The 12,205-nt window shown below is 47.8% G+C and overlaps 1 protein-coding gene across 1 annotated transcript in view; it reads left to right on the top strand.

Annotated features, from left to right (window-relative positions):
* The window catches only part of ALDH1A2 (aldehyde dehydrogenase 1 family member A2), a 94,457-nt gene extending 85,824 nt beyond the window's left edge, over nt 1–8,633 (top strand). Inside the window, exon 13 of the mRNA XM_045530111.1 lies at nt 6,741–8,633. Coding sequence (XP_045386067.1) covers nt 6,741–6,813 — 73 coding nt within the window. The 3' untranslated portion in view covers nt 6,814–8,633. The remainder of the gene's footprint in view (nt 1–6,740) is intronic.
* The last annotated feature ends 3,572 nt before the right edge of the window (nt 8,634–12,205 follow it).

Here is a 12,205-nt window from a genome sequence, read left to right as displayed (position 1 = left end):
CACATTTCAAGGGCTTTGAAGGAAATTTTGTGGGAACAGGAGGTAATAGAGTTTTTAAGGCCAAGATTCTTGGCATATAGAGGATGTCTTGGCAGAGACTAGAAGAACTATTACAAGGATTTTACAATAACAATAGTAGATATTGTCTTAGTCCATTTGAGCTGCTATAAAAATATCTTAGACCAGGTAATTTACAAACAACAGAAATTGCTCACAGTTCTGGAGGCTGAGAAGTCCAAGATCAAGGTACCAGCAGATTTGGTGTTTGATGAGGGCCCATTCCTCTCAGGTGGTACCTTCTGTGTTCTCACATGGTAGAAGGGGCAAAGGAGCTCACTCAAGCCTCATATAAGGGCACTAATCGCATTCATGAGAGTGGACCTCTCATGACTTAACCACTTCTCAGAGGCCCTACCTCTTAGTACTGTCACATTGGGTATTCTGTTTCAACATAGGAATTTGGAGTTCACAGACATTCAGACCATAGCACATCTCATTAATTAAATGCTTGCTGTTTATCTGGCCTTATACTAACTACTTTTCTAGCATTGTCTCATCTGCTTTTCACAGTGATGATATGGGATAGATACATGTATCTTTACGGATTGCCCAGATGAGACACTAAGGATTAGAGTGGTTAAGTAGCTTGCCCAAGTCACACAGCTGGGAAGTGGCAGATCAGAGATTTGAACCTCGGTCTCAATGGCTCCAGATGCACTTAAGTTCCATTATGTCCAGCCAAGGAAGCATGGGGGCCAGGTACAGGAACTCTTCTGATCAGGAACAGGATCAGAGCTTGACAGAGTCCTCCTGAGATGCTTAGGACCTGAAAAATAGGACTGTAGCAGAAGTAAACTAGATTCAAGAGAGATTTGACTTGCAAACTTTGGTATAAATTGATATTTTGAGTGGCATTCAGAAGACAAATGGTAGCCAGGGTGTTTAGGCTGAACATGCCCCCATACAGAATAAAAAAAAACCACTTTCCCTCATTTTGAAAGGAGTTGATCCATGTTTTCCAAATCCTGTGATTCACAAGAGGAAACTTGTTCCATGCCCATTTCCTCTGCCATTACCGAAACATACTTTTTTGAGCAAGTACTTAGTTTACAATCAATCTACTAACAAGTATTGAGCACGAACTATGTACAAAGCACTGTGCTTGGTCTGTGGGGGAAGATGCAGGTGATTAAGATATTTGAAATGTTGTTGGGTAAATGAATACAAAACACTGAAAGAATCAGAAGAATCCCAGGAAAGACAGAAGTGATAGAGCAGTTCAGGGAGGGGGGAGATCATTGTGAGCTGGAGAAGTCTGGGAAATGAAAAGATATGATCTGGTACAGAGATTTGAATTGGCCTTTCAAGGAGAGGAACACATGAGTTGATGGAGAAAAAGGAATATGTTTTCAAGGTTGATGAGCAAAGCAAGATAACAGTAGGGGAAGAGTGAGTGAAGGCATTGTGGAAAAAATAAGTATGGGAAATGCAGCGAACCCATAAGACTAGAGCAGAGGATTTACATGCTTCAGATAGTTCAGCTGGTAATTTCTAGCTCCTAGTCATTAAACCAAAAAGTAGGTATAGTGTGGTGGCTAAGAACAATTTCTAGAATCACACTGATCAGATTTGAATCCTGCCTCTACTACCTACTACCTGTGCAACCTTGGAAAAATTACTTAATCTCATTAAGTCTCACTTTCCTCATCTATAAGATGGGGATCATTATAGTACCTATCTCAGAGGGCTGCTGGGAGGATTAAGTGTTAGGATTAAGTATGCAAACATCCAACAGTGTCTGGCAAGCCTTCAGAAAATGTTAGCTGCTCTCATCATTGTCAGTCAAGTAGATCAGGGGTCCCCAACCTATGGTGAGTTGTGTAATTATTTCATTATATATTACAATGTAATAATGATATAAATAAAGTGAACAATAAATGTAATGCACTTAAATCAACCTGAAACCATCTTCCTCCTCCCCAGTCCACGGAAAAATTGTCTTCTACAAGAATGTTCCCTTGTGCCAAAAATGTTGGGGACTGCTGAAGTAGATGAGTGTTACATAGGCGATCCCTGTTTTTCTTAACAAACCTTACTTTGGAAGTGTGGCAGAAGTTTTCCTAAACTCCAGCTAGTGCAACCAGCTCATGTTCTGTCTCTGGCTGTGCCAGGGAGAAGCTGTTCTCACTTGAACCTTTGCTTCTGGCCTCCAGCACCCATCTCTTGGTTTACAGCCAGAACCTACAACCAGTCTGAGTCCTGTTGGCTCAGTTATTAGTACTTCTTCAGCTTTCATAATATCCTCATGCACTCCAGTGTCTCTTCTTCACTTGCATATGGCCTTAACTTTCTGCTTCCACTTTTCAAGATGCCTTCCACTTGTTATTTCATTTCCTGCCTCTATGCCTGTGCTCTCCTTGGCTATGAAATGTTGGGGCAGTCGCTGGCTCTGGGAATGGTGCTCGCACTGACTGTTTTGTCACAGATCATTAACAGAGTGAATCACTGGAATAAAATATACTTGTAATAAATGATGCCTGGTTGATGGAGCCTAATCCCAGACTAGCTCTGGTCCCTCACTGCGGGCAGGCCTCCTGCCAGGATCCAGGCTTTAGACATTGCTCCCATCAGAAATGTTCTCCTTGCCTAGAAAGCCCAGGAGACAGTTTGGCTGTGTCAGAACCTCACATAACAGTGGCCCAGAGACTAAAGAACAATGTTGCTCTACTTGTCTTGTAGGCACTATAGTGATCTGGCCTTCCCAGTGCAGTTAAAAATAATTAGGAAATGGTGCTCTTTGATGAGACTGACTTCATCTTGTCTAAATTACACGGTTCTTTGTCTGTACTTACCCAGAAGACTTCCTTAAATGATGTACAGTGGTAGGAAATGCGTCAGATAAAAGAACCTGTTCTGTCTTGGTCCCTGAGTCTTCCATCTCATTTGATACAAGCCCAGAAACTCCACTTAACCCTCCATTTGGACAAGTTATGTATCTCATGGCCTACAAACCCCCTACAGCTTTGGTCCCTGACACTCTGTTGTCAACTTCTGAGAGGAGCAGAGAAGGGAAGTAGCACTTCCAGAAACCAGCTCCAAGGAGGGCCGACCCAGCCCATGTGGTCTCCCCACGGAGAGCTGTGGGGAGGGCTGCCCTCTACAGGTTATGTGATGCTCTGGCCTCTAATTCTCAGAGTCAGAGACTTTTCTCAGTTCTGCCTACTCAGCTAATTCCATCCGTTTTGCTCTTCCTGTCCTTTTCCTTACTTCCTCATTTAAGCTCCCCCTGAGATGAGGGGTGGTAAAGCACAAGCGGTAAAACGTGTCACAAACTGAAGGAATGGAAAGAAAGTCGTGAATCTCAGCATTTTAAAAACTAATGAGACAGGCTTTGAAAATGAGAGGCATTGTTAGATACTCTAAAATGTAGGCTTCTCAAATTGCATGCGTGTGTGTGTGTGTGTGCGCGCGCGTGTGTGCATGTGTAGGCATGCAGAACATGCATGTGCACAGAAGGAAGTCGCCTGCAGCCTGGGTGACGGAGTTGTTTGTTAAGCATGCCTATCTGGGGACCCACTCTCAGAGATTCTGAGTTGATCTGGGCTAGGGCCCAGGGTCTGCATTTTTAACAAGCTCCTGGAACAATTCTGATGCAGGTGGTCTACAGGCCTTACTCTGAGAAACGCTGCTGCAAGCCAGATAAGAGGGCAGGAAAATACATACCCTAAACAGAAATCCTTATTTGTGTTACGGGTGAGTCTCAGTGATTCCTAAGATGGCTGGCTGAGAGCACCAAAATCTGGCATGTTACCTTCCCTCTAGGTATGCCAAGCTTGGTTTATCTTAGGGAATATAACCTAGTCTGCTGAGACGCAGGAATGCAGACCTCTAAGTGTGCCTGTGTCCTGATGCCTTGCCAGCCGTGGAGGTGCATCGGTAATGAGACGCCTGCCTTTTGTGCAGCGATGGGCTTCTTCCTTGTTCACTGGGGAACTGGACGTGCCACAAAATCTAACTAAAGTAAATAGAATTGAGAGAAAGATCCTGGAATAGGATGGTGAAAATGCTGAAGAATTTAAACTTCAGGGCTTTTAGAGACCTTCAAGCAGTGTTTCTCAAAGTGTGAGCCAAATGACCACCCATATCACAGTCTTCTGGGTCCCTCCCCAAATCTACTGAAACAGAATCGTTAAGGGGGAGGATTTCAAGAATCTACAATTTAAGCAAGCTCCTTGGGTGCTACTTATACATGCTGAGGGTCAGAACTGCTGCCAGAGAGATGACTGGGCACCAAGCGGATAGAGGTGACTCGACTTGTATCCTTCAGCCAGTTAATGGCAGAGCCAAGTTGGCACTCCTATCTGCTGACCCCAACGCCAGTGTTCTTTCTCCGCTCCATGCTGCCTCGGTCACTCTGCCCTAGGACCTCTCGCTGGTTTTCCTTGATGCCTGGGCCCGTGGGTGTCCTTTTGGTAGCAGATCTGAGTCCATTCCTCTGTCTTGGAGGAGGCTGTGCCTAGGCGGTTGCCTGGGCCCTGGGAGAGGAGCCCCTCCAGTGCAGCGGGGTTTTCCGTGGGGTCACACACCCAGGGGGTGCAACAGTCACGCTTGAAAGCACCCCTAACTGAGAGGTTTCTGATTCTGTAGACTTCCTGACATTTCTCACAACCTAGTCAGAGATCGGAGTGGGAGGCAAGTGTGGTTCAGGGTCTGCCCCAAGTGCGTGCACAAGCCAGGAAACAACAAGGGAGTCAACTTACTTCAAACAGGAGGCACATGATGTCCGTGATGAAGAGACACATTCAGAATTGCCCAAGGACAGGAAAAAGTCCAGAGAGAGCCAGAGCTGAGCTGTTAATAAAGAGACTCCGAGCTTGGAGGGAGCTAATGAGGGAGCCATGTAATGAGTGGGGCAGTCCCAGTCTATTTTTCTCATCCTCTAAGTAAAATGACCTATCCGGACAGGCGAACTTCATGCTTGTCCCAGGCTCTCCTCGGCTGCCCTCTGATGTCAACTCAGGGGCCCTTCTGCTCAGAGGAGCTTCTGGCAGAGCAGTTGGCGCCTTGTTAGGGCCACAGGGATTCCTGAAAGGAACCACAATGAATCATTTCAGCAGGTCTCGCTTATAAAGCCCAGTTACAGTAACTCTGTACATTTTATAACGGACGATTTTAAAAGCTAGGCTTTGTTAATCCTTTCATATTCAAATACATCTTTAAGTGTTCTTTAATTTCTTCCTGGTGGAGACGGTACAGCAACATGGTGGAACTGGGGAATGGGGACTGGGAAGGAGACCTCCCTCCCTCCTCCCTTCCTTCCGCAGTCATCAAGTGCCTGCCTCCTGTGTGCCTGACACTGTAGGCTATACGCTGTGTTTGCTGGAAGGCAAAACGCAAAATTAGTAGGATGCAACTCAGTGGGGAAGACAGTTCAAGCCCTTCCTCCCCGTGTGCTAAGCGCCGTGGTCGAGGAGCGGACAGGGGCTCTGTGAGCACAGGGGAGGGAGGAGCTGCTCCTCCTGAAGCTATCAGGAAAAGCTTCACCAAGGAATGACCAAAAGGAATAAAAGAAAGAAAAGTTCTGTTATTTTAAAGAAAAAGAATTAGGAGAACATGCTTGATTTTACAATGGAGTAGAAAACAAAGGCACTGAAGACGAGGTGAAAAGAAGAGAAGAGAGCAGAGAGGTGGACGAGAAGGATTTCAGCACGCAGGCTTTGCTGCACCCCAGCATCTTTGCCTCAGGGGCGTGCAGAGGGCTGGGAGCCTCAGACCGGCGAGCCCTTGCCCACCCTCCATCTCAGTCCTCAGCACCTGCAAGCTCCCCAGAGGCTGGGACCAGTTGATCATTTTGCTTGCCCCAGCCCAGGCCGCCTGTCGAGATCGCTCGTAAGTGGCTGCTGACTGACTGCGTGGCGACCCTTGCTACGTGACCAGGGCCCTAGAGGGGAAGTGGCTAAAGGAGAAGCTTGGGGGGAAAGCATACTAACACTTCCCAGTTCTTTCATCGTCAGTTACTTTTATTTCCTAAATCTTCCCCCCAACTCGGTGGGGGACCCGACTTATTCAGGATTATGTGTTTACAGCGGTGCAGGTGATTTCTGCTTTTCTATGGTAGGCCATTAGATATTCGTTCCCATTTATTAAATCTAAGGAACAAGGAAAAAGAAATCTAGAATAACAGAGAAGATCCCAGCCTGGGAATCTTAACCTTTTCTTTCAGTTAATGTGGACTAGGTCTCCAGGCAGTCAGAGACATCCAGAGGGCACCCAGCGGCAGGACAGCTTTGGAGGAGGACAGCGCGCTACTGTCCCTACTGCCTGGTGCCAAAGCAGCGCAGCCCCGTGGGGAGAAACACGGCCAAGCGGTCAGAGAGCTGGGGCCTGGTTGCACTGCGTGCTCAGCCCCGGAGCACAGCCCAGGGCCGGCTGTGTGCCCTCTGGCCATGGCTGACCCCCAGGCCCAGTGCTCTCAGTAATTGGGAGTTGTTGCCTTTCTGCTCGATACTGTGAAGACAAGCCATCCTTTAACTTTGATAACTGGTGACAGCTCATGAGATGACAGTTTTCTCTGCCCCTCAGAGGGAGGCTGGGCTATCCATCCATTAGGAATCTTTATGTGGAAACCGCAGGACCTGCTGCTAGGAGGTGACACGCTGCACCTTCCCAGGACTCACACTGTTGCCCAGGTGTGGCTGCCTGGGCCCTAGCATCTGACACTACCCATTTCTGTGTTTCAGGGGAGAATTCGGTTTGCGAGAGTACTCAGAAGTTAAGACTGTGACAGTAAAGATCCCCCAGAAGAACTCCTAAGAAGGCCACGGAGGAGAATGAAGGCCAGCCCGCACGTCTCCCCCTCTCTGCTTTCTCTGTAGGGCCCAGCTCTCAGGAACACAAAGCTGAGCCACAGTCCTTATTTAAAGATTGAAATGATAACACATAGGCCAGGCAGGTTGCTGCACAACTACAGCAAACAGCTGGGCATGGTTTCTTGGCATTCTATAAGGGATCACCTTAATGATACCAAATACTGGGGAGCGTGGGGTAAAAGCAAGGGGAGGAGCTGTCGGGCACATCCGGTATCTCTGGAGTGCGGGATGGAGGACGGGAGCTGCGTTATTTGATGCCTTTGTCACAGAGGGCTTCCTCTTGAGAAAAGGTGACCTTTCCACCATCTTCATTTTCCTTCTTCCAGGCTCTCCCCACTCACCCACCCCTCCTTCTCTTCCAAGGAGATCTCAGCTGACTGAACTCATTTTGGGGCAGATGTTTGGGCCGGGAACAATTTTCCAAGGTTTTGCAGCCAAATTACCATTTCATGTATCCATTTCTTCAAAGCAAAACATGAAATGGTTTCAGTTAAGAGTCAGACCACACTGAAAATGCCAGGAGCTGGTACACTACAGATGTACTCAGAAATAAGAACTCAGGATATTCCTGACCCAATCTGGTTTTCTTAGATCCATAAATAACACGAGTGAAAAATCAGGATGATGGAGACTGGAGGTCATCAGGGCATCATGTGTAGTTCACAGCTTCTGAGCTTGCTGTATGGTTTTGTTTCATGTTGGGGGGTGTGTGGGGGGGTTGTGGGTGTGTTTAATTCCTTCCTGGTTATTCTGGAATAAGACGGGGTAGGTTATTTTTCATAGATAGATAAGTTCCCTTCCAAAGCTTACTTAGAACCAACCAAAAAACAATCCAAGTAGGCTTGAGAATTTAATAATGCTGGATGCTGTGCAGAAATAATTCAGTTTCTAGTATTGGGTGGCAATTCTTACTAAGTGAATTGTTTCCATAGTTGGAATCTATAATGTCTTCTGCACCCCAGCCCCCTGCACCAACACCTGCTACTCCCAGTGCTGTGGGTGTTGCTTTGGCCTCTCCTGCCCTACTAATGTGCCCTGAGTCCACTGGCAGTAACCTTGGAAAATCTGGCTAAGCCTGGGGATGTCCTTTTCCATTTGCAGAGCTCCAATGTGCCATCACTGCCATGACCGGAGCTCCTCTGTCACACCCAGCAGCTCCTCTACACCCCCTTCTTGCCCCAAGCAAGTGGCGGCCTACAGAGCAGGAGGCGCGAGGTGGCTCATCTCCCTTCCCTCCCAACCACGCGCTCCTCTCCTGCTTCCCAGCGACGCCACCAGTTTGACGTGGGCAGTGTTAGCTTCCTTTCCTTCTTCCCTCTTCCCACTACCAAATCCAAGACAGTCTCTTACCTAGATGCAGATCATTTATTTAAAAGTACCAAACATAACCTAGAGTATGTGGAATATGGGCAACATATATTTAGCCTTCTGTATTTGATGATTTTCTGCTTTCTAACCACACCGGTTTTCTATTTATAACTCTTGTCTATCCACGATGTTTTAAAGAAATCTTTACTTGCTGTTACTTACAAACGACAGTGCGTTCAGCAGCCCGATGCCTTGAGCCCTGACAGATGCCGTATTTCTGAGTTCTGCCACGTGAATGCCAGGCTCTTCTCCTGTAGCATGTGTCCAAGTGGACATACCCATTAACCAACTAGTTACCTTTGGACTGCAATATAGAATGTGAAAATGAAGATTTATTTCTTTTAATTTACTTAAAAAGAAACCTCTGTGCTAGCAATAAAGCATTTATATTGTGTACTCCTTGCGACTGCTTGGCTGTGTTTATAAGTCTTTGTGTCCTTCCCGCAGCAGCCGGGTGTTTCAGCTGTGCTGCTCTCTCGGGTTACTGGTATTTTTACAGTAAACGAAAACCTTATCCTCTGACACTATTCAAAATCCATGTGTGCATACAGTTTGGGGTGGCAAATACGTATAACCATGTATGAAATACATGAAATGACAAGTTCCATTCAAAATACCCTCCATGAAAGCTGAAATGTAGAGGAGTTTGTAGGGCCTGTTCTCACAAACGTGGCCTACACCCCGAGAGCTCACGTTGCTGCTGGCATTTCGCAGTAGCTTTGTTTTTATTTACCAAAGTGAATGAAGTCAAAGGCTGACAAGCTGATGAGATATTTTTGCAGCTGTGAAAAGAAAGGTGTAGACGGTGACTGTACTGCTAACAGGCTAGAGCTTGTTTACTGTGTGTTCTTAGAGTCGAGCTTGCGGGGAGGGCTTCCTACCCTTTAGAACTGCATATTCCACCACCCCCAAGCCTTGTAATCTCCACCCAAGTTCTGGTCAAGTTAGACAAAAACTAAACCTAATGACTTGGCCCCAGAGTAAATCCACCTTGGGGTGAGAGATGCATCGTGCTGGACAGGGCTTCATTGCTCTGGGTGCTGTCTTGGGGCATGGGGTAAAACTCCGAAATGTGCGCTTTCTGTGATTCCACCTTGTGTTCTACAGATTGAGCCATCAAGAAGAAAATGGGAAAGACATGGACATGGAATAGTATTTAAAAGTCTTTTGGAAAGGTGCCATGGTAGCATGCGTGGGTAGCAGGAATCTGAAATAAGATAAACATAAGAAAGCATTCCTTGTAAAAGGAATAACCTACACAAGCGCAGAGCAGAGGCCGAGCTCGGCATGTTTCTGTGATAGCGAGGAGATGGGCTGCAAGAGCAGGCCCTGCGTGTCGGCAGTGGGGCTGCGGAGGGCCCTGGCAGTCAGCCAGAGGTTTTCCCGGGTACTGTGGTAGAAAATTGACAGTCACTGGAAGGTTTGGGACTGGAGAATACTGGAAGCCGTGGTTAGAGCATTGTGGTCCAAAGCAAAGTGGGTGGAAGGATAAACACTGATTACAAGGCCAGTTTGGCCTAATATTAGCTTGGGTGGGGGCAGGAGGCGGGGGATGGAGAGGGAGCAGACACATCAGCATCCCCAGCCTTGGTGAGTGAGTATGAAGGAATGAAAGGTAAGAGTAAGTGTTCAAACCGGGCTGAGTGGGAAGATGGCAGTGCCACTGCCACAGAAATAGGACTGTTCTCACAAATGTGCAGAACATGGTTTGGGGGAGTGATCCTGATTTCAGGCTTTGGGCATGTGAATTGCGGGGTGATGAAGAGACACCCAGGTAGAAGTCTCTAGCAGGTGACTGGAGAGAGAGGGTTAGAACTGGGCTCTGGTGACAGGGCTATGGCATGAATATACAAGTGATGGCTCTAGCTACAGAGAGAGTGAGAATAAGCCCAGGGCCGGGGAGAAAGAGCTCAGCAACAGAAATGGAGGCCGTAGTCGGAGACACAGGAGGGAAGTGTGACAGGTGTGACCCTGCAGAAACCCAAGGGAGAGAAGCCAGGAGCGCAGGCGGCAAAGAGGCTGGGAAGACGAGCAAGGGGTGAGGAGACCTGGCATTAGGGGCTTTCGGATTGGTCTCTCTTGATGGAGTAGAGACTGGTGCTGTCCACTAGCTGAGGGAGTTGAGGGCAGCGCCATGCTCTGCACTGTGAGGGCGGCGTGTGGCCTCGTAGGGCTCCCTCCCCGTGGGGGACAGCCCCTGCAGTACAGGCTCCTCCTGAGCCTTCCTGAAGACTCAGCACCCAGAGGCCAGGACGCGCTCTTGTGCACCCGGAACCCGCAGAGGGGGAGGACAGCAGCTCATGGTTGATACGTGCCTCATGAGTTAGAGGAAGGTAGAGCCTAGAGTAGCTGGGGGAGGAGGAAACTGTCCTTGGGTTAGGTATTAAGGAGTGAATAGAATTTAGAAAGGTGGGAAGAGGAGGAATAGCAAGACCGCTGGGAAAATCTCCATGCAGACTTTCTGTATCGTCAACATTCTTGGCAGGGGGAGGGCTGAGGGCAGCGCCAGAAAAGGAATGCCCCTTGCCAGTTATGCATTTAAACAGTCATTTATTGGGTTGGGGGGGGGTTCCGCTAATAATTCACAAATATTAAAGTCAGTCATAAGAATGCTTAAAATGTAACAGCAACAATAAAAGCAAAGCCACATGAATTAAAAGTGGAAGTAAGAAAGAAAAGAAAATGAAGATGGGCAATTAATGAAGAGAGAATGAGACTAGAAAGTAGATATTACACAGTCTTCTCCGCCTTCTTACGGGTCCCTGCTGTCTGAGGAGGGAAGAGCTGACACTGCGTACCTGTTGACCCTAAGCAACTAGCCTCCCTTCTGCCCTTCTCTCGCCCTCACTCAACCCTCCTTCCCTTCCCAGATGTTTATTCTCCTGGGCGCTGGCACAGGTGCTGCGGATAGAGCAAGCCAGACATGGCTACTGTCCTTGTGACTCTCAAGGTGACTCAGCCAGTAGTCAGCAGCTTCCCTTGCTATCTTACTGTAACTCCTTCCCACGCACAGATATCCAATTCACGGAGGGTAGTGTAGGACCTTTCCCAGGTCTGCTTAGCGGGTAACGCAGAGTGACAACTTTGCCCGTGACGGTAGCTGACTAGCAATGTGGCAGAGTGCAAAGCATGTTGCATCAGAGGGTCAGAAATGTGAGCAGAGGTCTGCACACAGGGCCCCTCATCTACCAGTTACAAGGTGCGTGTCTCTAAGCAAATCACTTAACTTGTACGGGCCTCCACTTCCTCCTCCACAGGATCAACATGACCATTCCTGCCCTGCCTACTGCACAGAGGTGGGTGAGGATTAAGCGACGCTGTGGATGATCTATTTCTTCAGCTGGTCTGAAACATCATGCTGTATACACACAACTCTAAGCAACTGCAGAAAGTAAATGCAAAATGCTCTTTGTTGCTTTGCTGATCGGAATTCATCATTTCTCACTTAGCTTTGAGGCCATTCTAACCCTAGGACAGTTCCCTGCAGGTTTCTGGGGGCGCGGCTCTTGCCTGGAGGCCAGACCTCATCTGAATATCTCAAGCCAACTATGGGCAAGGGGACGAATGCAGCTGTGATGTTCCCCCAAGTTGTGGTCCGATGTGTGTGACACATTGTTCAGACCCTCTGTAGAGAGATTAAACAACCCGCAGGCCCTGGCCGGGTCGTCTGTGCCACCCCGAATGTGTGATGCAACAATGGCTCAGCGGTGGAAAGCGGCTGGGAATGAGAGCATGGGAAAGTCCACTCTGGAACGGCGTGAAGCCCTCTTCCTAAACATGAGCATTATCTAATTCTCACTTGGTTATTGGCCAGAGTAAAAGGAAGATCAGCTTGCCATTTAGCCTTTGATGTGAAACTGCTTGGATAATGTTTCCTTTGGCCATTTATCTATGTAGCAAGGAGGAACCTGAAACCAGCGTGGCCGGGGCCCCATTCTTGCTGGAGCATGAGCACCTCTTAATGGTTT

The sequence above is a fragment of the Lemur catta genome, chromosome 1 (assembly GCF_020740605.2).
Source record: "Lemur catta isolate mLemCat1 chromosome 1, mLemCat1.pri, whole genome shotgun sequence".
NCBI lineage: Eukaryota > Metazoa > Chordata > Mammalia > Primates > Lemuridae > Lemur > Lemur catta.
This window is presented reverse-complemented; position numbering and strand designations above follow the sequence as displayed.